Genomic DNA, 24,403 nt, shown 5'->3' with positions numbered 1-24,403 from the left:
TGCTGTAATTAGCATCACAAAGAAAATGCACTTGTCTTCTATGTGTGTGGCTTCACTTTTCCATCCGGAGATATTTGTTTTCTTTTTGTTTTCATCGTTGCATCTGTTGCCTGTTGAGCGTCATGGACCCCCCCCCCTGTGATGACACAGAAAACACATGAACCAGATTCTTTCTCCTGAATGGGCACCAGAGGAACCAGCTCCACTTTCAATTCATGTAAATGGTGAAATATTGGTAATGGAATTTTAATTTGTGGCCGAAGAGGAGACCTGGACAGCTTCTCAGACACACAGTGTTAGGTTGGGGGTTTACAAAAAGAAAAACCTCCAGGAAATGTAAAGTGAACAACAGAGGCTTCATTTACATGCAAATTAATAACCAGGATATCAGCAGTGGTTATTTCATATCCTGCTAATAAGCCCAGTGAGTCCTGGAGTATTTACCACAAAGACTGAACTCACACAAACCACAAAGTCCGACTGGGAAACAGATCCAGATCCAGACATGAGCCTCCAGCACTTGTTGCATATTCATTCCAGAAGTCTCTCTGTGTCTCATACGTCATGAGAACTGTTCATCTTATCATCTTATCTTATAAATAAACTTTTAATAACTAGATGACCAGTGTCCTGTGGCGCCAGGGACTCATCAACGAGGTTGTCAATCACGACAATGGTAACAACAGATTCTTCACTTTCAGTCTCATCTGTCAATCATGAGTTATCACAAAGTTTCTATATTATAACGGACTGGGGTTATGTTTATGTGCAGTTTTGACGTTGTTCAGGAAAACAGTGTGTTTAAGGAGTATTCTGATATCCTGGGGTCAGTGAAGGGGTCGGGGGTGGGACATGTGATTGTTTGGACCAATAGGATGGGGTTATTTGGGGAAGACAGTCTCTCATTGGTTGATTTTTTGGGGGAGCGGGAATCAATGAGGAAGTGAAGTTGTTGTTGAGGTGTACCAGTGACGGAGTGAAGCGAGAAGTGCACATGTTCATAAAAGTTGTAAAACGACGAAGAAGTAAGCGAGGACACTACAATATTATCAAATAACTAATTAAAACCAAACTAGTTAATTTGAAGTGGAGCTCTTTCGCCCCCTGGTGGTAGCACAGCCTGTGACAACTTCTAAAGCTGATTCTCGCTGCTCTCATTTGCTGCGAGTCATGTAAATGTGTGTTGATAACAGTGCAGCCACACAAGTTTAAATCACTTCCAATACACATCAATATTGTTTTACTCAAATAAATACCAGCACTTTACTGTATGAAGCCGGTGCTGCACACTTTTCAAAATAAAAACCTTTTAAAAACAAATGAATGGATTCAGTCAAGAGAATCACTGCAGGGGTTTTATTTTGAAACATGTAGGCAACAGGAAGTGCCGCAAAAATGTTTTTGTCCTGAATAAACTGGCTGTGTAACTCTGCTTTCTGCACAATGTGGTGCTGCTGAACTGGGAATACTGGTCAAACTCAAGTTTCAGTACAGGTGTGTTGAGGATCATCACAAAGTCACATGATGACCTCTCCACACAGTGAGAACTGGAGCCTGTCAGGAACTGACTCTGTCAAACATTTCTGATCCTGAAGTCACAAAGAACTGAGACGGGCTTGAACAGGAAGTGAAACCATCATGTTGAGACAAGTGTCTCCACAAAATAACACAAACTGTTCAACACAACAGCCCAAAATGTCCACTGTCTTCAGGACATCATCTCTCAGGCACTCTCTGTCCCTTGTCTCTGCTGGGAACCTCCCATCATCAATTATTTCCCAGCATGCAGCTGTTCCCAGAGGCCTGCTACAGTCTCCCCCTGGTGGTTGTTCTGAGGTGGTGGTCGAGAACGTACAACAAGAATCTTCATCTACGTTTGTATGAAACGTCCTCGGGTCAGTTTTCTACTAAATATGGTAAAATGTTCACTAAACAGTTTCCTCAGAGACTTAAAGATGCTCTGCTCTTCATCGACTCTTCTTCATTCTGTAAATGTCTCATTCACTTTTCTTCTGCTTGTTTCCATTATGTCAAACTGGTGATTTTGTTCTTTTACCTGCACCAAGGACGAGATGTTTCCACCAGTTTGTTTTTTAAATCAAAATCTGTTTATTGAAGGATTTTCAATATATATATGAGTGCAACAATCAACACCAATGTGTCCAGACAGACATGAATTGGGCAATATAACTTCAGGAAAAGAAAACACAAGGTAACAACAGAAAAAAACAAATGCAACGTTATACAGAAAAGAAAGAGAATATATCAAATATAATCTTCAAATGAAAAATAATCCCTTCCCAGTCACTGCCAATACACTACAATAATATGAGCACATTGTCACATCTAGAACCTGCGCTAAAAATAACCTAATGGCCAGGTTTTCACAGAGTCTGGAATGCATCAAGAAAAGGACCCCACGCTTTCTGAAATTTTCCACTTGATTGTTTAAGCGAGTATCTAACCTTCTCCAATTTTAAGCAGGACATGATTTCTTCTAGCCATTGTGCGTGAGTGGGGGAGGAGGCATCGCTCCATCTGAGCAGGATCAGTCGCCTAGCTAGCAGGGAGACAAAGGATATAGTACGTCGTTTTTCTATTGACAACTCGATCTCCGCCTCCATGAGCCCAAAAAGAGCAATCAACGGGCTTGGTTCCAATCTGATGCCTAACACCCGAGAGAGTGTATGGAAAATTTCTCTCCAGTAGTTGGAAAGGCTCGAACAGGACCAGTACATGTGGATGAGTGAAGCTTCAGCAAAACCACATTTGATACAATGTGGGCTAATATTAGGGTACATAGATGATAGTTTTGCTTTGGAGATATGAGCCCTGTGCACCACTTTGAACTGAATTAAACTGTGACGTGCACAGAGGGAGGTCGATCTAACCAGTTTAAGTATGGAAGTCCAAGTGTCCTCTGATAGAGAGAGACCCAAGTCTTCCTCCCATGCTGTTCTAAGCCGATCTGTGGAGGCACGCCCAAGATCCAAAACCATGCTATACAGAGCGGAAATTAACTTTTTTTTAAGTGGATTCACAGAGAGGACTCTATCAACAGTGGTCAAGTCTGTTGATATTAAAGAGCCAGGTAAGTGAGAAAAAACAAAATGCCTCGCTTGAAGATATATTTGAAAAAATTTGACTTGGGAAGACTGAATTTTTCACTTAGCTGCTCAAAAGACGCCAGGCTGTTGCCTATGAACAGGTCTTTAAAGCGCATGATACCCCTCCTGTGCCATTCCCGAAAAGCTGAATCCTGACAGGACGGTTTAAAAAGATAGTTTGATGCGATGGGGCTCAGAAGAGAGAAGCTGTGAAATCCAAAATATTTCCTAAATTGTGCCCAGATTTTTAAAGAATGTTTAACCACCAGATTTTTTATGAATCTGAGTGAGGGAAGTGGGAGTGGGGATCCGAGAAGTGCAAGAATTGACATATTATCATCCGACTGTAGCTCGATCTCTACCCAGTCAGGGCAGTCAGATCGGCTGTAATAAAAAGACCAAAACGCAAGACAGCGCAAGTTAGCATCCCAGTAATAGAAACGAAAATTTGGGAGAGCAAGACCACCAGCAGCCTTGGTTTTCTGTAGGTGGTTCCTGCTCAAACGTGGTCGTTTACCTTGCCATAAATATGAAGAAATAACTGAGTCAAGAAGTTGAAAAAAGGATCCAGGGATAAAGAGAGGTAGGGCCTGGAAGAGGTACAGAAATTTTGGTAAAATGGTCATTTTGACAGAGTTAATACGTCCGACAAGAGATAATGACATGGGTGACCACTGTGCTAATATTTGTTTAGTCTGATTCAATAACATGGTGAAATTGTCTTGGAATAGATCTTTGTGCTTTCTTGTAACTGAGATGCCTAGATAGGAAAACTTCTTATTCTCAATTCTAAAAGGCAAATTGGCAAGGTCTAAAGCTTGTGCGATGTTGTTGATAGGAAACAGCTCGCTTTTGTTAAGGTTTAACTTATAGCCTGAAAATTTACCAAACTGACTGAGCAGCGAAAGAGCGGCAGGTAGTGAGGCGGTCGGATAAGAAATAAAAAGCAAAAGATCGTCAGCATAAGGTGAAACTCTATGCTCCGTGCTACCTCTCCAGATGCCAGATATGTCCTTGCAAGTACGGAGTGCTGTAGCAAGCGGCTCAATGGCCATATCGAAAAGCATGGGACTAAGGGGGCATCCCTGGCGGGTTCCGCGATGCAAATCGAACGGTCTTGACCGCTGTGAGTTCGTGCGAATTGTGGCTGTGGGGTGTGAATAAAGTAACTTAACCCATGAAGTAAATTTTGGGCCAAAGCCAAATTTGTCAAGCACAGCAAATAAGTACCCCCACTCAACCCGGTCGAATGCCTTCTCTGCATCGAGAGAGCATTCTGGGATATCTTCAGAGGGAGAGTAGATAATGTCAAGCAGTCGTCTAATATTAAAATAGGATTGCCTACCTTTAACAAAGCCAGTTTGGTCTTTGGATATGATTATAGAGAGGGCAGTCTCCAATCTATGGGCTAGGACCTTGGCTACAATTTTAGCATCCGTGTTAAGGAGGGAAATAGGCCTGTAGGAGGCACATTCAGTCGGATCTTTACCCTTCCTTGCAATAAGGGTAATACAGGCCTCAGTAAATGATGGAGGAAGAGAACCTTGCCTGCAAGATTCAGAGAGGACTGAGCATAACAGTGGGGAAAGCAGCAGAGAGAATTTCTTAAAAAATTCTGCCGGGAAGCCATCGGGGCCTGGGCACTTGCCTGACTGCATTGAAGAAATGGCTGAAGCTATTTCTGTCTGGGATATAGGTTCTTCCAATCTTTTCGTTATGTCTGATGAAAGACTAGGGATGTTAAGACCACATAGAAAGTCAGAGATTGCATTAGAATCACTCTGACAATCTGAGGTATAAAGCTGGGTGTAAAAGTCCCTGAATGCTTCATTAATCTGTAGGCGATCTGCAGTTAAAAGGCCATTTGCTAACCGGATCTTAGAAATATTTTGTTTTGCTTTGTGACCTTTGAGTTGATTGGCTAATAATTTTTCAGATTTGTCTCCATATATGTAAAACATGGTTTTACTCTTTAAAAGTGATTGTTCAATTGAGTAGGCGGTGAGCAGATCGAATCTGGTCTTAAGTTCCAGCCGTTTTTTTATACAAATCTGGACACTTAGTCTGGGCGTATTGTTTGTCAATCTCTCTGATTTGGTGGGCAAGGTCTGATTGTTCTTGGTGAGATGTTCGCTTCACTTGTGCGGTGTAGGCTATAATCTGCCCCCGAAGGTAGGCCTTGAGAGCATCCCACACAATTAAACAAGAAATGTCTGGAGACATATTTGTAGTAAGAAAAAAGGCTATTTCCTCCTGCATGAATTTGACGAAGTTATCATCCGATAGCAAAGTTGAATTGAATCGCCACTGTCTGTTCCTCTGAGGGAGGCCAGGGAAAGACATGGTCAGGACAATAGGTGCGTGATCCAAGATGACAATACTTTGATAAGCGCATGAATGAACCAGTGGAATAAGTTCGTTATCGATAAAGAAATAATCGATCCTTGAGTACGTGTGATGGACGTGCGAAAAAAAAGAGTATTCTCTGTCGTATGGATTCAAAGAACGCCATATATCACAAGCATCATAGTTAGAGAGAAAATCTCGAATAGAACGGGCTGACCTACTCGCTGTGCTGGGTTTAGTAGAAGATCGGTCCAAAACCGGGTCTAACCAACAGTTAAAATCACCTCCGAGGATAAGAGAATATGTATTAAGATCTGGGAGCAATGAAAACATTAGGAGCTTAAAACATTTACGAATACTACTAAGTGTGTTACATAGTTTACCTGAGACAATCACATACCGACCGAACCTATCAGAGATCACCTCATGTTGCACAAAGGGAATATCTTGACTGATGAGAATTGAAACTCCCCGGGCTTTTGCTTGGAAAGGAGTGAAATCCCTGTCCCGACCATCGTGACAACAGACGGACGTTATCTGAACTGTGAATATGGGTTTCTTGTAGGAAAGCTATTTCTGCTTTAAGTTGTTTCAAATGTGAGAAGACCTTTCTTCTTTTTACAGGATGCTTCAGACCCTTAACATTCCAACTCACTAGACCCAGATGTCTGTTCATAGCGCTTGATAAATAAAGTTGAAACATGAGCGCGGTGACCTAAGCAAAATGTTAAGAGATAAGGTGTGACTAGTGCATTGTGCTGGATTCGAAAAGATTACAAAATTACAGGCAGTGACATCTAAACCTAACCCACCCTCCCCAACGAAGACAGCTGCTAGAAAAAAAAGCAGCAAACTCTTCAGAACAAACATCATTCAACAACACCTCTTCCTGTCTCACACACAACTAACTATTGCTCCCGTGTCATACACATAAGGGGAGTCAGCACCTCTTAAAAAAAAAAGAAACATGTGTAGACCTAATCTAGGGGGTCTTTACAGACAAAATAGAAAGAATAAAAAATAAACAAATGTGAGCTCTAAGATATGATTACAAATAACATAAAGCGTCTAGTTCCAGGAAACGTAGAGTTAAAATTGTCTCCCAACGTAAACAAGCGCTCACAGCTGGAAAAGTGCATTGTCAATATTAATAACACTCATAGTAGGACCGCACCTCATATGAAAACGAATAAGTAAATTCTGTTTTAGATACATTATTTATGCAAAGTGACCAAACACCGTGAGATTTGCTTGTAATATTAGTAATAGTCTGTGGAAGCTGTCAAAAGGAACAGCGTTAAAATACTCACGTATGAACCACTGGATTGAACATATTCACCAGTATAAACAAGTCGCGCGAAGTTTTCGAGGATTTAGGGAGAGACCTGACGTACTTGCGCGCCTCGTCCGCAGAGCTGATCCACTTTCTGGCTCCGCTGGGCAGCGTCAGCCGGAGCCTGGCGGGGAAGAGCAGAGCAGGCTTCAGACCCAATTTATAAGGTTCAGTCATCACGCCTCTGTACTCCGCTCGCTGGGTGACAACTTCGATGGGATGGGCCCTGTCGATTTCTGGTGGAGTTTGCAGTAACTCGCTTCCAAATACCTCACACAGCAGCTTCGAAAAAAAGTCGGTGGGGCGTCCGCTTTCGGTAGACTCCGGCAGGCCCAAGATGCTGACGTTTTGACGTCTGCTTCGGCTCTCCAGGTCGGAGACTTTAGCCTTAAGTTTAGCATTGTCATCTCTCAGAGTCGAGCAGATGTCTTCAAGGTCCGAGACTCTTTGACTGATGTCCTCTGCAGCGAGTTCAAGTGACGAGACACGCTGGCCGTGTTCCTCTACTGCGAGCCGCGTCTGGTCGAGCTTTGAGTCGAGCTGGCTGAATGTTGTCTTGAACTCGGTGGCTAGAGAGTCACGATGCTGCTCGAGCAGCGCAGTGATGGCTTCCAGCGTTAAGCTAGCGTTAGCTTCTTCTTTTTTGCTCGGTTTTCCGCTTTTCGAAGCCATTTCAGAAAGAAAATTAGTTTTTTCCGGACAAAACAGGACAGGAGATTAAAGAAAACAGAAAATAATTATTCCTAACAATTAAGTTTGAGGGCTGGGTTGTTCGAAAAGTTCAGCATTCACGGGAGCTCTCACCTACACGTCTACTCCATCTGCCCAACCGACCGGCCCACCAGTTTGTTTGAAGAGGAAAGAAAAGCTGAGTCATGATTCCAGTGAAGAGATGTTTTTCTTCTCGTTACATCTGGTTTGTCACAGAGGAAATGATCCATGTGTTTGACTCATAGACTGAATATAAAGGCTTTGACTGGGATGTGCTGCTGTTATACTGCAGCGCCACCTGTTGGTCAAAAGTAGAAAAGCCACCACCGCTCTGCACCTGATGCAGAAATGAAAACGTCCCATTTTTAAGTCCAGAGTTTTGATCTTTTGTGTCAAAGACAAAACTCTGATTTTAAACTCAAAGTGATTTCAATGTGTTGAACTTTGTGTTGAACTAAATCAATTTGTGACATGAATCCAGGAACTTTAAGATCATAAACAAACATCTACACAGAATGTGGTTCTACACACATGGAGACACACTGAGGGACAAAGGTGGACAATAATAAAGACAAACTTAAACACACTGTATGTGACTCTTTATAGAGGGTTTATATATTCTGCTTGTGTTGTGTCATTTCAATAAACACATTCTTCATGTGAATAAACACAATCTGGTCAAGAAGGTTGCTGGTTTGAATCCGGTTCAGATGGGGTCTTCCTGTGTGGAGTCTGCATGTTCTCCCCGTGTTTTCTCCAGGTGCTCCGGCTTCATCTCACAAACACATGCAGATTAGGGGTTGTGTAGATTGGAGACTACACACAAGCTGCTGCTGCTTCAGCCTCTGGATCCTCAGGACACAGCTAAGCCTCCGTCCACACACACTGTCCTCTTCACACTCTCCTCCACAAAGATCACCTCCACCTCCACCTGTTGAGAGAAGAAGACATCAGTGTCACAGAGACTCACTTCATCAGCTGTGAGTAAGTGTTGCAGCTCATCCAGTAGAAAGAGCAGCAGGGACTTCAGTCCTGTTCAGAGGTGGAGCAGCTTCCTCTCTGCTTCATGTTCACGTGTTGGAATGAACACGCTAAGAGCTCAGTGTGTGTCCTCTGCATGTCAAAGTGCAGAGTGGACACCTGAGAGGTGGATTTACTGCTGTTACAGGTGAAGCCATGTTTCACTGTGTGTTGATGAACATCTGCTTCTGACAAACTGGGACCAGAGGAGACAGATGGACCTCAGCAGAGGTTCTGCTCTGTATAAAGAGCTCCTGGTTACCATGTGATGAGGAGAGGCTTCAGTCCCACTGATCTCAGAGCTGTGACAAACATCCACCTGATCAGTTCTTCACTGATGAAGTGAGAGGACAAACTGTCTCAGATCAGATGAAGACGACACCGTCTCTGTCCCTCGTGTGAGGCTGTCAGCTGTGGTGCAGCTTGTGTAAGTTACAGCGCCCCCTGGTGGCATCTGGTAAAAATATATTACCTGACCACGACATAATAACGTGTGAAAGAGATAAATAACTCGAGGCCACGAGATCTGAATCTGTTGTTTACTAACAAGACGAGTGGAAGAGAAGAAGACACACACTGTCTCACTGACTCTGAGGACACACACTGTCTCTAAGGACACACACTGTCTCACTGTCTCTGAGGACACACACATGGACCTGTCACCAGGAAGCTGACTGAGGTCATCTGTTGTTTTGGGGACAGGATGAGTCTGGAGACATTGAGATGTTCTGGGTGAGTTAGAGATCAACTGAACCAACCAGACGTTGATTTAAACCTTATCCGTCCCTTTAAGGAGAGTGAGCACCACACAACAGTGTAGAGTCACTGTGGTCAGTGGGCGGAGCTTCTATACGGGTTGATCTCCAACTTAACCTGGAGCAGGTTAGCTGTTCATCAGAAGTTGCCATGGTGATTTACCTGGTTAAGAAGTGGACGAGCTTCGTAGAACTGAAAAAACTAAACCTGAAGTTAACCTGATAACCACAAATCCTGCTTGGTAGCACAGACCCTGGATCTGTGATACTGACTGTGTTTAGTAACATACTGATGAAAGCAGCGTGGACTGACTCCAACCATCTACTGACCTCAGAGTCTCCAGTCGACAGGTTGGACTCTGCTGTAGATCAAGCAGCTCCTTCACTCCTGAGTCCTTCAGGAAGTTGTGGCTCAGATCCAGTTCTCTCAGATGAGAGGGGTTTGACCTCAGAGCTGAAGCCAGAGAAGAACAGCTGATCTCTGACAGTCTGCAGTGAATCAACCTGGATAAAGAAATATGAATATTAGAATGTGTCCTCCTGTTGTTGTGGATCGTCATCATGTCAACACAGACTCTCAACATGCTGCTGACCTCAGTCAAGTCTGTGACCTGAAGATTAATATCAGATCAGACATGTTGGACCATTGTTTCATTCATCAGCTTCTTCTCTGTGTGTTGGTCACTGAGCAGGTTTGTGTAATTAAACACTGTTTAAAGTAGGGATGGCTCCTGATGTCACTTCCTGTTTGTTTCTATACTTATCAACTGTCCAACGTGTTTCAATAAGAATGTGTCTTATTTTGAAAACCTGAGGAGGACGAGTGCTCGGCCTCAGTCCACATGTTATTTACTGACACTTTCTTAGTGATCAGGAGCAGGTGAGTGCAGGTGAATGGAGTTGATGAGGTGGACGTGACTGACAGGCTGGGTGAGTGACAGATGACTGAGGGACAGTGAGCAGAGCAGAACTGAGACAATTTAAATAAATAATGACCCAATAAGAAAGAAAGTCTGAAAAGTGAAGAAGGATTTAAGGACCTCAGAGTCTCCAGTCGACAGTTTGGACTCTCCAGTCCAGAACACAGCAGCTTCACTTCTGAATCCTGCAGGTAGTTGTGGCTCAGATCCAGTTCTCTCAGATGTGAGGGGTTTGACTTCAGAGCTGAGGCCACGACTTCACAGTGAGTGTCTGAGAGTTCACAACGACTGAATCTGTAATTAAAGAAAATATCAAATCTGTGAGAATGAAATCAGAAAACACAACATTCATACAAAATGTGATCATGTGACCCTCACCCTGGTAAATCCCCTCTTTGTTAAAAACTCCTCAAGAGAATCCTTTCAGATTTGGTTCAAGAGTTCATTCAGACTAACAGAGGAACTCATTATGTTGATATTATGTTAATATTCAGGTGGTCAGAGGTCAAAGGTCAAGGTCACAGAACAGGTTCATGGCCTCTTGAACATGATATCTCAAGTCTGTCTTCAGGGGATTTCTTCAACTGATAAGACTTCAGTGGTCAAAGGTCAAAGGTCACAGTGACCTCATATTGTTGTGAAGTCAACATGTCAGGAACCTGGAGGGACGGACACTGCACTGGTTGGTGGTGGAGGACAAACGCAGAGTGGGAACTCTGGTTTGACAAGAAAGAAGAATAAACTATATTTCCTGCTTCTTCAGTTTCAAAGAACCGTCAGTGATTCTCATCCAAACACTGATTCATTGATCGTCTCCTCACTCTGTGCTAGATGTTTGATCATATATATCAAGTCCCCCTCCTCGTTCCTCCCTTCTACCAAGCCACTTTGTCAACTACTTTACAAAAAAGATAGATGACATACGTTCTTCATTTTCTGCGCTGGAATGTGAATGATTTTAACTGGATGAACTGAGTACGGCCATAGAGATATGAGCGGAACCAGTGAGAGGAGAACCAAGGGGCAGGGTGGGTGAATGAGACAGTCCGAGTTTTGAGGGGAGCAAGTGAGTTCAGCAGAGTTTGGAGACCATTATTGTAGAGAGAAACAAGATGATCCGGGGTGCATGGGTAACTGATGGAGGGGAAATTGTCAATGCCTGTTCTGAAATCAGCTAAATTAATGTTTTTTATGTTACGGAAGGACATAACCTGTGACTGTTTGGTTTTGGATAGTGTTAGAGTCAGTTTAAACGAAACAAGCCTGTGATCAGAGATGGGGAGATCGACAGCAGAACAGTTAAAAGGAGTGGCACCTGAGCAACAGACCAAGTCCAAAATATGACCTTTAGAGTGGGTAGGGAAATCAATATATTGTTGGAGGCCAAAGCTGTCCAGGCAAGAAGTGTACTCCTTAGTGAAAGCATTGTTAATGTTGTCCATGCGAACATTGAGATCACCCAGGAGAATTATATTGGATGAGAGTGAGCAGATGTGGGTGAGAAATGTGGTGAATTCATCAATGAAATCCTTATTAGGTTTAGGTGGACGGTAAATGTTGACTAAGACAGTTGGAGTGGGTCCATTCAATTGTAGAGCGACAGATTCAAATGACTGGAACTCTGGCACAGTGACAGGCGAAACCTTCCAGGTCTCGCGGTGAATTATCGCGAGACTACCTCCTCTGCCGGTGAGACGGGGTTGAGAAGTGTAAACAAACCCAGGTGGGGTAGACTCATTCAGTTGAGAAAAGTCTCTGTGTTCCTGCCACGTCTCCGTTAGACAAAGAAAGTCATACTTGCGGTCGAGGAGGAGGTCCTGTAGTAGTTGTCCTTTGCCACTGAGGGAGCGGATGTTAAATAATCCAAGATTGATGTCACTCTGTTCGTTGGAGAAGCCAGCGTTAGCCGACCTGGCTAGGCTAGCTAACGCGTTGTGGTCCACCTTCCTGGGGGCCTTTCTCGGAGGTCGGCAGCGGGATGAGGACCAGAAGGAGCCGATAGCAGAGGAGTCATCGATGTGGTAGCTTCGTCCGGATCCCCGGTGGGAGTACCTCCGACAGGGAAGGCGAGCGATGTCCGGGAAGTGGTGTAGCACCGGCGGGGGAGCGGACCGGAGGAACCGAAATTGGAGGAGCTCCGCATTCATGTATTGGATCAGGGTCAACGCCGGTCCCATTAGGAAGGACAGGACAGTCCAGAAGAGCACAAAGCCCAAAGCGAGTCCGCAGATCCACACGATGAATGGGCAAATGCCACGTTCACCGAGCATCAGGAGCAGTGGCCAGGCGAGAAGAAGCCAACACGCTACAGGTACGTTTGAACAGACTAAAGCAGGATACTGACAAAACCGATCGTATTGACAGTAGGATCAGGATCAAATCAACAGTACCACGTTCGCCGAGAGTAAATGGTCTGCTGCAAACTGTGCAGATAATCATAAAATCATTAAAAAACAACCGGAGAGCAGCGGCGGCTAATTGCGCCAGCGTTCACCCCCAGCGTTGACGTACCCCTTTGCAACCCTAGCTCCAAATTTCAATTTCAAAGATTTTTGTTGGGACATCAAGCCAGAGCATCATCTTCTTTGTCAACTACTTTACAAAAAAGATAGATGACATACGTTCTTCATTTTCTGCGCTCTATTTAATCAACTCTCCTCCCATCTGAACCACAATAACCTTCTTGACCCTCACCAGTCTGGTTTCAAGGCAGGTCACTCAACTGAGACTGCCCTCCTTGTGTTACGGTTTGTGGAAGGAGATGGACCCAGGAGCAGAGGTATATAACAAAACGAGTATTTAATATAAAAAGAATCTTAACTAGACAAAAACACAAAACATAAACACTAAAGAGTGGAAAAACTTGAAAGACAAGAACAAGAGGACAAAAACACAAGGAAGCTTAGAAGAGGCTTAGGAGATCAGGACAGGGAAGGAACGCAGGAAAGGACAGCACCATGGAACAACGACAAGAGGAACCAGACCAAGAACAGCAAGAGCAAGACAGCGAGACAACGGCAACAGCAACAACTCAAGAAGCAAGAAAAGCAACAACACAAGAAGCAAGAACAATCCGACAAGGACAAAGGGAAAGACAGAGGCTTAAATACACAGAGGGAAAGCAGGGCCAATTAAACACAGGTGAAACACATGAGTACTGGGAAGACAATCACCGACAGGAAGTGAAGACAGAAAAAAACACAAAAGGAACAGAAACTACAAAATAAAGCAGGAAACAGAAACACAGAGTGCAAACATGAAAACAACTCAAACATAAAACAGAGATCTACCAGTTTAACAGAAAATACTTTTACAAATTCTAAACTGCCAGATCGTTACACCTTGCTGTCTCTGAGCAGCTTCACACTGCTAGAGCAGCCTCTCTGTCCTCTGTCCTCATCCTTCTAGACCTCTCTGCTGCATTTGACACAGTGAACCACCAGATCCTTATTTCCTCCCTTCAGGACCTTGGTGTCTCAGGCTCTGCTCTCTCCCTGCTCTCTTCCTACCTCAATGAACGCACTTATTGGGTAACTTGGAGAGGATCTGTGTCTGAACCTTGTCCTCTCACTACAGGGGTCCCTCAAGGTTCTGTCCTGGGTCCTCTCCTCTTCTCTCTGTGCACCAACTCTCTCGGCTCCTTCATTCACTCACACGGCATTTCCTACCATAGCTATGCTGATGACACCCAACTAATCCTGTCTTTTCCCCGATCGGAAACACAGGTAGCAGCACGAATCTCTGCCTGTCTGACCGACATCTCTCAGTGGATGTCTGCACACCACCTGAAGATTAACCTGGACAAGACTGAACTTTTTTCCAGGGAAAGACTCTCCCATCCACGACCTGACTATTAACTTTGACAACTCTGTGTTATCCCCACTCAGACGGCTAGGAACCTGGGTGTGACACTCGATAGCCAACTCTCCCTTACTGCCAACATTACTGCAACAACACGTTCCTGTAGATTCAGTTCACATACCGCTCTGCATCGGCTAATCGGCTCATTGCTCCTTCACTGCTAAACACTCATCAACATCACAACTGTTTGCCGTCCTGGCTCCTAATTGGTGGAATGAGCTCCCCATCGACATCCGGACATCAGAAAGTTTACACATCTTCCGCCGAAAACTAAAAACACACCTCTTCCGACTATACCTTGAATAAAAAAAACTAAAACCTACAACAAACACTTTAGTAGCACTTAAATGTCACTTACTTATAGCACTTTGTAGTTTTGCTTTATTTTGAAGAAATTGTACTTTCTCGATTCTTGTCGTCCTGGGTCTATACCCTCGTGGTTGAATGCACTTATTGTAAGTCGCTTTGGATAAAAGCGTCAGTTAAATGAAATGTCATGTAATGTCATATATATATATATATATATATATATACAGTATATACAATAAGCTCCCTTGGACCCCACATGCCGTATGTCTGAACCCTCAAACTCCAACAGAGCGATCACATTGGATTTCACTCTCCACATCTGATCTAGTTCTTCTCATATGTACATGAGAACTATGAGAATGTATATGTACATAATAATAATAACTTCATTACACACACACACACACACACACACACACACACTGAGTGTATTTGAAGAACGACTCATCTCCACTGATTGAACATGTTATTGATCATGTCTGGACTCACACAAACTTCCTGCAGTTCCTCACAGCTGGGATCAGTCTCCATCGACCGTCGTATGACGTGTTGAACTTCTTCAGGTCCAACTCATCCAGAACCTCCTCTGACATCTGCAGCATGTAGGCCAGAGCTGAGCAGTGGATCCCAGAGAGTTCCTCCTCTGATCTGTTCTTTGACGTCAGGAACTGTTTCATCTGCTGATGAACTGAGTGGTCGTTCATCTCAGTCAGACAGTGGAAGATGTTGATGCTTCTGTCAGGAGAAATGTTACCACTCTTCATCTTCTTCAGGTTGTTGATGACTCTCTGGATGATCTCCGGATTGTTCTCTGTCCGACCCAGCAGGCCTCCTAAGACTCTCTGGTTGGACTCCAGACTGAGGCCGTGAAGGAAGCGAACAAACAGGTCCAGATGACCATTTCTACTGGTGAGGGATATCTTCATGGTTCTCTTCAGGAAGTCATCCAGGGAGAAGGTTCTGTCTGTTTTCTCATATGTTCCCAAAAAGTTGTTGAGTTCTTCTGTGTTCCTCTCGGTGTAACAGTGGAACATGTAGACTGCAGCCAGGAACTCCTGAACGCTCAGATGAACAAAGCAGTAGACTGATTTCTGGAAGATCACACACTCTCTTCTGAAGATCTCAGTACAAACTCCTGAGTACATCGAGGCCTCTGTGACATTAAGACCACACCGCTCCAGGTCTTCTTGGTAGAACATGATGTTTCCTTCCTCCAGATGTTTCAGTGCCAGCCTCCCCAGCTTCAGGAGAACGTCCCTGTCAGCCTCCGTCAGCTGCTGTGGACTCGTCTCATGTCCCTCACCGTACTTGTTGTTCTTCCTCTTTGTCTGAACCAGCAGGAAGTGTGAGTACAGGTCAGTCAGGGTCTTGGGCAGCTCTCCTCTCAGGTCTGTGGTCAACATGTCCTCCAGAACTGTAGCACTGATCCAGCAGAAGACTGGGATTTGACACATGATGTGGAGGCTCCTGGACGTCTTGATGTGTGAGATGATTCTGCTGCACAGCTCTTCATCACTGAATCTCCTCCTGAAGTACTCCTCCTTCTGGGCCTCAGTGAAGCCTCGTACTTCTGTGACCCTGTCAACACATGCAGGAGGGATCTGATTGGCCGCCGCAGGTCTGGAGGTTATCCAGACGAGAGCCGAGGGAAGCAGATTCCCCCGGATGAGGTTTGTCAGCAGCACGTTGACTGATGACCTCTGTGTGACCTCAGACACAAGCTCCCTGTGGTTGAAGTCCAGAGAAGGTCTGCTTTCATCCAGGCCCTCAAAGATGAACAAAGGTTTACAGACAGCGAGCGTCTCTGCAGTGAGCTTCTGTAACGCTGGATGGAAAACATGGAGCAGCGTGAGAAGACTGTGCTGCTGGTCCTTCACCAGGTTCAGCTCCCTGAACGAAAGCACAGCCAGCAGACCCACATCCTGGTTCTCTAAACCCTCTGCCCAGTCCAGAGTGAACTTCTGCACCAAGAAGGTTTTTCCAACGCCAGCGACGCCGTTGGTCAGGACGACTCTGATGCTGCTCTGCTGGTCAGTGGAGGCTTTAAAGATGTCGTGGACCTTGATGGGAGTGTCGTGGAGGATCTTCATCTTGGAAGCCGTCTCAAGCTGCCTCACCTCATGTTGAGTATTAACCTCTTCACTCTGTCCCTCTGTGATGTAGAGCTCAGTGTAGATCCTGTTGAGGAGGGTTCTACTTCCTGTTTCATCACTTCCTTCAGTCACATGTTCACATCTCCTCCTCAGACTGAGCTTATGTTTATCTGAAACCTCCTGCAGACCACGATCTGCTGAAAGACAAGAAACAATGTGAGAGACAGAGAATCTGAGAATCTGCTGATTGTTTTCATCAGATACAGAAAAACTACAGAAAATAAAAGCTTTTTAACTTTGTGCTTTTCTAACGATGTTAAATGTTGATGCTGTATGAAGGAACAAAATAAAACCACATGTGCTGTTGTCAGAAGTGAAGACATCAGCAGACACATGTACAGTGCTGCTCTGACCGGCTGTCTGACCTCCAGCTCCTGTTCTGGATCTTTGTCCACACTGGGGACAGGAGGAGTCTCCTGAAGAACCAGACTGGTCCCAGTATGAGGTGATGCACTGTCTGCAGAACCAGTGTCCACAGCTGGTGGAGACTGGATCCTTCAGGACGTCCTGACACGAAGCACAGCAGGACGACTGCTCCTCCTCAGAAACATGACTCCTCTTCCTCTCCCTGTGAAGACATGTCCTGATAACTCACATGTCACAGTCACAGGTTGTCATCACTTCTGTCAAGGAGGTTTTGTTTTCACCCAGTATGTCTGTGTGTTGGTTGGTTCGTTAGTGGGATCATAAAAAACAACAGATTACCAGTGAACCTGGTGGAAGGTTGTGGTCTGTGAACCAGATCGGGGGGGGGGGGGGGGGCTCTTTCACAGACATGTTCAGAGGACTGATGTTTACCAGTGTGTGGAATTTGGTGCAGATCCAAATCAAAATGAGTCTCTAGTGGATTTCAAAGTGGTTTCATAAGGAGCGTGTTGGTTCTTGGTGGAGGTCTGAGCTCTTTGAGTGATTCTGAGAGATTAGTCACCAACTTCAATGAAGCTGTGTCCTAATGCAGGGGCCACACTAGAGGAAACTAGATCCTCTTCAGAGCAGGTCCCAGTAGAAACAGTCTCTTACTCTGTGTGTGAGGGTCCAGGTTCATTACTGAAGTTTAGAGGTTGAGCCATGGACCGGTCACTCTTCAGAGACAGACAGCTGGACCCTGGAGACTCTGCTCTCAGTCTGTGGTCCTGACCTCTGCAAAAACAAACATGTTTTTATTCAGAACACATCATTCACTGGTTCATTCTGTGAGGATTCAGTTTGGAGCTTCACATGTTTGGAGCAGGTCTCTTACTTTGTGGTTGAGGGTCCAACTTGCTTTGAAGTGTCTGAGCCCATGTTGCACCAGCTGCGGCTCAGTTGTGGTTCAGGCCACGCTGCTCTTCTAGATATTCAAGGTCTGGTCTATTTCCTTCTGGTTCTGTTCTCAGTTTACAGCAGAACACAGTGAAATGATCTTTCACACCAGTTTCAATGTTTATCTGTTGAAAATGTCACAAACACAAATATTTGCAACACTTCCTGTAGCCGACCCATTTCAAAATAAAAGCACTCCAACGTTTCGGTCGACTGAATCAATTCATTTATTTGTAAATGTCTTTAGTGTGAAATAGATGAAGGGCTTCATATTTAGCAGTACTGGTATTTATTTGAGTACACCGGACTTACAAGGAAATACAGTGATCACATCCTGTATTTCCTTGTTCCTCAGGAGAGCTGTGGTTAAATTAAAAGTAAAAACTTCGGGTGAAGGACAATAGTCTCTCTCTCTCTCTCTCTCTCTCTCTCTCTCTCTCTCTCTCTCTCTCTCTCTCTCTCTCTCTTCTCTTTCTCTTTCTCCTGACAGGTGACCTCAGGAAGTCTCCATAATTATCATATATATATATTTCAGTCAATCACTCGATTTATTCAGCCAATTTCAACCATTTCATTGTTCCCTTTCATGTAATATTGGTTTAAGTCATTTGTAAATCCACCAATAAACCTGCAGAGCCACAAACAAACGTTGAATAAAAAAGTATTTTTTTAACTTGAGCATTTCCTGATCTACACTCAAACCTATCAACTACATTAAAGTGAATCAGAGTCCATAGCTTTACTGGGATCCACAGTGAAGACTCTCGACTGGTTGGTGACCACTGCTGTAACGTATGATTGTGAAAAAACGTTGTGTTATTAAACACTTGATGAACAGATGAAGATGAAAAGTGAAACTGTGAGTTAACTCTGTTAATTAGTCCTTTGAAGGCTCTTTGATCCAGACCTGCTGTTCACATCTGTCTCTGGATCCAGTGAAAAACACTGACTGTAAAATAATATGAATGAATAATATAAATGTTGCTGATCACTCACCAGCCTCAGACTTCACGTCTCCTCCGTCTGCTCCTTGAAGTTAGAACGAGTCTGAACACTTTCACTTTCATTGGAGGCTCCTCCCCCTCTGCAGTTACTGGAAATCACGTGACTCTGAGTGTGTGTGTGTGTGTGTGTGTGTGTGCGTGTGTGTGTGTGTGTGTGTGTGTGTGTGTGTGTGTGTGTATTTGCGCACGCGGGCGTATTACAGACATTAATACTTACAATAATAATAATGTATATACATTCATTATAATTATTGTTATTAACTGTAACAACATCATGTGAACACGATGAAGACGTGTTTCCTTGAGATCGGTCTGATCCGTCAATAGTAACTGCTGAGACTTGCATCCCAGCAGTAACAGTGTTTGACCACAAGGTGTCAGCAAAGAGCCAGAGTACCTGGCTGCAGACGACATGGTTTTCCCATCAAGTCTAAACTGGATTCACTGGAATTCCACCATAGAAACTAATTTCTATGAAAACAAGAAATAAAACTGAAGTGAGTGTAAATTCTATTTCACAGAAAACTTGACCAAAGCCTTGATCATCTTTTCATTGGATTTATTTGACATGTAAGTTGTGATTTAGTGTTTTATTCACATACAGTAATAAACAAGTTGATCTCAAAGCTTATTGGAGAATCGTGACGTTAAAAAAACAGTTTGCTTCAAAGAAAAACACATGTTTGTTTAAATATAAACACAAAATACTAAACTCTAACACATGAAGGAAGAAAACCATAGAAAATAGAGTTCTTTAATATACATCGTCCTGAATAATAATTATTAGTCACATGGCAGAACTGATAAGATGCACATACCAGGTGTTTTCAAGCAAGGTCCATTTCATGTGTGCGTCTCCACTCAGGCCTTTAATCCACCCACTGTAATAAGTATGAGGTCTAGATCTCATCAGTGTAGATCAGCAATACATTACCCGATCCTGAGTGTTTTTACCGTTTACTGTTTTAACTGCAGAAATTACAAAACCTCTTCCACCCGACTCCACCCTGCTGTGCAAAATCTAGATGATCCCTCAGAGGCTGAGGAAACCTCCCCTGGTAAATCTCTCCAGCTGCTCCCGTGTCAGCTGGTGAAATGTAGGTCAGGTTACATCAGGTCTACCTTCTCCTGACGTGTTACTGCACAAACTGCTCAGAGAACAAGAAGCACATGAAATAAAGAAAAGAAACATGAGATCTGTTTGATGCCTGAATATCACAAAGCTTCATTTTATTAATGGAACTTCATCTGAACAACTCCTTTTGTTAAAGTGAAAAACACTTTATTCATCATTTCATTTTGGTTTAAAGGTGGGATCTGTATTTTATTATATCTTTACTTTACATTTTACAGTTCTATCTACTTATTTTCTAATATTTTATTTCCTTCATTCATTTTATTTTTAAAGTTTTTATACAGATTCATCCCTTTTAGTCCTTTTACTTTTTTTAATCCCTTTACTGATTTTATTCTCCTCTTTTTTTACCCCTTTTATTTAACCTGAAAGTTTTTAAACTTTCTTTTAATTTTGACTCAGTGATGTATTTTGAGATTTGGCCTCATGCAACTTTATAATCTGAAGAGAAAATAGATTCTGATTCGGAGGAGGAGTCTCAAATGAAGCTGTGCAGGTCAGAGTGGGAGAAACCAGTTTGTAACTTTCTTTGAGGTGGCACCGAGGATCTGGATAAATCTCTGAAGGAGGAGGAATCTTCTTCTCTGGCTCTTGAAGGTGTGACGCCTCCGAGGAGAAAGAATCAGGCTCCATATGCTGATGTAATCCGGGCCAGGTGGTCCTGTCTGCTCCCATTAGAGGAGCCTCCACCGTCAGACCCTGAATCCCAGAGCTCCAGCAAAGTCACACCAGGAGATCCATCTCTTGTTTCCTTCACTCTGAGGCTTTTCCTCTGAATGCATGGAATTCTATCAAGGTCAAGATTTATTTCTGCATGTGAACCTGTGTGATGCTGCGGAGTCACTGGGTCAGGACGCGTCAGGAAGGATCAGAAACCGGATGAGACATCAAGACCTTGATCCTCATTAACGCTGCAGCAGCTCCTGTTCAGACTCGGGTGGACACACACTCACACTCACACACTTACACACTCACACATACACACACTCACACACTCACACAAGAGACAACACATACCTTCTCACTGTTATAAACTTTAATCAAGGCTTCTGAACATTCTCCCATGATCAGTGATGGCAAATAATAATAATAATAATATTCAATAAATAGATAAATACTCTACAAAGTACTGGTCACGTTGGGGGTGTAAAACAAGTGAAAAACAAAATAAATACGAGTCATAAAATGGTTTGATCCGAGTCCGAGTCGCTGCATCGATCCAACCTGGGTCCGGGAACGTTTGTGGTGTTTGTTTTAACTGGCTGTGTGCCTCAGACGGGCGGGGATAACAGCACCAGGCCGAATTCAGAAGGAATCAGGTCAGTTTGAAGAAAGATTAGCACAAATAATGATCCCGCTATATGAAAATATTATATCAAATATAATTCTGCAGGAACCCACACATACAGAAGCATATTTATACTCTGCACTTTTAAATCTCTGGTTTGTCTTATTGGCAAGAATTCACCACTAAGAGGCCACGTTTAAAAATGTTCTTTTCTATTCTCAGAACATTTTAAAAGGTAAATGTAGAGTGTATTTACTTTCTGCTCTTTTGAAGCACTGGTTTGACTGGTGTCTGGTTGAACATCTCACTGTCCTGACTGGGTTTCTAGTGGCTCAGTGACCACACGTCTCTGCTGGAGGCCACAGAGCAGCAGACGTTTAAGTAAAGATCAGGGGGATCAGAGGAGGAGACGTCCTGTCCCTCAGTGTCTCGTGTCCCTGGATGCAGCTAGTTTCTCCTCAGTGGAACCTTTGCATTTAAACCCCACCCACCCTGACACTCAGCAGGTTGAAACAAGCATCCCCTGACCCTGGTGTGGGACTTGTTCACTGGAAGTCACAGCTCTGCTCTCCCATCAGACAGTTCATCTTCCTCCACCAGGTCTCTGACAGACTCTTGATCTTGTCTGGTGTCTTCCTCCTCAGAGTCGTCCTCTGCTGCTGGATGCTGCTACTGTCCAACTGCTGGATACTGGCCAAGATGGCCGAATCGAACGCATCCTTCAGGTTCTTCTGGGTCAGCGCCGAGCACTCGGCAAAGCTCACAGCCCCGAGCTCCTGGGCGAGCCGCTGGCCCTCCTCGGTGTCCACCGGCCGTTGCTGGTTCTGGGCCAAGTGGATCAGCACCTGGACGTCCTCCTTCAGGTCCAACTGGGTTCCGACCAGGACCAGGGGGGCGCCGGGGCAGTGCTGACGGATCTCAGGGACCCATCTGTCCATCAGGTTACGGAAGGAGCAGGGCCGCACCACGCTGTAGCAGAGCAGGAAGACGTCTGCGTTCCTGTAGCAAAGAGGCCGGAGACGCTCCAGCTCGTCCTTCATGAGGTCAAGAGACAGAGAGGTCACTCAACTCAGACACTAGAAAGAAGGAGTCTGTGTTTCTAATGAACAAATCCTCTGAAACAACTAATACCACCAACACGTGCATCTTGAAAGACTTGTCACAAATATACAGTTTTATGTTGTTTCTCTTGTTTTCTGAAATGGAGGAAAGCTGAAGTTTTAATCGGACGTCAAACAGAAGGGAAACTTGTTTATGGGGATTATGTTCATATGTACATTTTAAAGGTCAATTTCACAACAACAACAAAACCACTCAAATTCTTACTCTGGTATTAAACTGCCTTTTGATTCTGTTTTTACTAAATCAACCAAAGAAACATTTATTTAAGATTGTATATGACTGATTATGCTTATATAAGAATTCAGGGATTAAAAAGTATTTGGATCAGGCAGAGTAACGGGACTGATGCTTTAACTTCATCAGGCAAAAGACAAACTGGGTGAATTCTGTTGTTTCCTGTTTAGGTTTGAAAAGTTCACATTCTAGTTGTGCAGCTCAGTCTCATTTGAAACGAGGCTGGAAGGGGGGGGGGGGGTGAGACACTGTTGGCAATGAACCAGAAGGGGGGCGATGGAGCACAAAGTGACAGAGGGGGCAATACTAACTCACTTAATTCCTGCAGGGGGCGCTGTTTACCGGGCTACGAACAACTTAAACTACAGGGTCTCCTCTCAGACTACAAGCTGTCTGCAGGGGGCGACACACACAACAACTACAGGACCCATTAGTGAGAAATACCTATCGACTTACATTGATTGATCCATCGACCAGCCCCCATTTCTATCATGACAGAGCAGAGTGATGAAGAAGATGAAGAGTCTCAGGCTATAAACACACGCACCTGTTGTAGAGTCACACATTAAATTCAAACCGCTCACCTGTCCGGCCATGTCACAGAGCTGCAGCCTCACTGGTTTCTCGTCCACCACGACCATCACTGGGAAAAACACAGTTCACTGAGCGCGTTGGAGCTTTTTCTCCTAGAGTTACATGAGCTGCACCAGTTTATCAATGAGATGCAACACAGACACGTGCACAACCACAGTAAAACATCGCGTGTGGTTGATATACAGAGAAGGTTCACGGTGTTTAAGGCTGGTGCGTAAAACCTGTGCGTAAAACCTGTGCGTAAAACCTGTGCGTAAAAACCTGTGCGTAAAGCTCAAGCTCAGCCGCACAGGTGACATATCTACCTGTGAAGTTGTCAAACGCGGTGGGAACATAGTCTGTCGGGTATCCGTTGGTGGTGTAGCTCACGATGAGGCTGGTCTTGCCCACGGCTCCGTCCCCGACCAGCACGCAGTTCACCTTGCGCTCAGGTGCGGATCCGGAGCGCCGGCGCCTCGCGCACAGCGGGAAGTCGCGGTTCTTGAAGCGCCGAGGCGGGACCGGAGGACCGTCTCCCCCGCACACCGGCTCGGACACGCGGCGCGGCTTCTGCGGCCTCCCGACGTCCTGCGGGAGCATGGCTCACCCTCCCTGCGCTGGAGAGGATCTGTCTCAGGTCGTGTGACGCCTCAGAGCCGCCGGAGACTCCCGGCGAGCTCCATCCACTGATCACGTGTTTTATGTCGCACTCGCAGGTTGTTTACCGCAAAATAAAAACCATCTCCAGCGCCACAAACATCACTCGGTCCATGAGAAGCGTGATGGCGCAGCTCTGAGGAGCACACTGGCACAGCCGCCGGGGTGTGCGCTCAGCAGGAGCCGCTGATTGGCATTCTCCCTGCATCTGCTGCGGGTGATTCCTAAGAGGCTTAGCGCGCCCTGCGCCATATGAAGCTCCAGAGCTTTCAGCTGAAGTCAAACTAAGCTCAGGAGACTTTATCCCACAGGCCGCATGCAGCAGGGCTCCATCTGGAAGGCCAATTACAACATGGAAGTGAAACATTCATATGCTCAAGTGTTTTCAAAACAACAAACTGTTTAAAGTTCATGTTGTATCATCAAAGGAAGAGAGAGCAGCTGACTCTATCTGTCCTGTAAATTATATCTGATCATAAAACATGGACAGAATCTGCAGCTGCTGAATAAATTAGTTCTAATATAGTTCAGACAACAGTTCAGTGTCTTGTTTCTCATTCTACTTCTGTCCTG

The 24,403-nt window shown here is 44.5% G+C and overlaps 2 protein-coding genes across 6 annotated transcripts in view; both read right to left on the bottom strand.

Moving 5' to 3' along the window:
- Positions 1 to 18,894, bottom strand: part of LOC128436928 (NACHT, LRR and PYD domains-containing protein 12-like) — a 45,852-nt gene extending 26,958 nt beyond the window's left edge. For 3 of the 5 annotated variants that reach the window (XM_053418867.1, XM_053418870.1, XM_053418869.1), the window contains exon 1: positions 18,814 to 18,894. Coding sequence is in view for 1 of the 5 variants with exons in the window: in XM_053418871.1 (XP_053274846.1) it covers positions 10,054 to 10,486; positions 14,852 to 16,649; positions 16,881 to 17,083; positions 17,536 to 17,655; positions 17,756 to 17,799 (2,598 nt within the window). In the remaining 4 variants the exon portion in view is untranslated. Of the gene's footprint in view, positions 1 to 9,791; positions 10,487 to 14,851; positions 16,650 to 16,880; positions 17,084 to 17,535; positions 17,656 to 17,755; positions 17,943 to 18,571; positions 18,603 to 18,813 lie in introns of those variants that run through there. The other 2 variants (XM_053418871.1, XM_053418868.1) reach the window with 2 other exon arrangements.
- A 2,895-nt stretch (positions 18,895 to 21,789) lies between these two features.
- On the bottom strand, positions 21,790 to 23,773 carry LOC128436927 (rho-related GTP-binding protein RhoU-like). Its single transcript, XM_053418866.1, has 4 exons — positions 23,500 to 23,773; positions 23,185 to 23,243; positions 23,057 to 23,086; positions 21,790 to 22,278 (listed from the first exon to the last, which is right to left on the bottom strand). The coding sequence occupies exons 1-4, from the start codon at positions 23,771 to 23,773 to the stop codon at positions 21,790 to 21,792; spliced, it is 852 nt and encodes a 283-aa protein (XP_053274841.1).
- Positions 23,774 to 24,403: the final 630 nt, after the last annotated feature.

Source organism: Pleuronectes platessa, chromosome 3, assembly GCF_947347685.1.
Source record: "Pleuronectes platessa chromosome 3, fPlePla1.1, whole genome shotgun sequence".
Classification (NCBI taxonomy): Eukaryota; Metazoa; Chordata; class Actinopteri; order Pleuronectiformes; family Pleuronectidae; genus Pleuronectes; species Pleuronectes platessa.
Note: the sequence above shows the minus strand (reverse complement) of the source record. Positions and strands in the feature narration are given on the sequence as shown.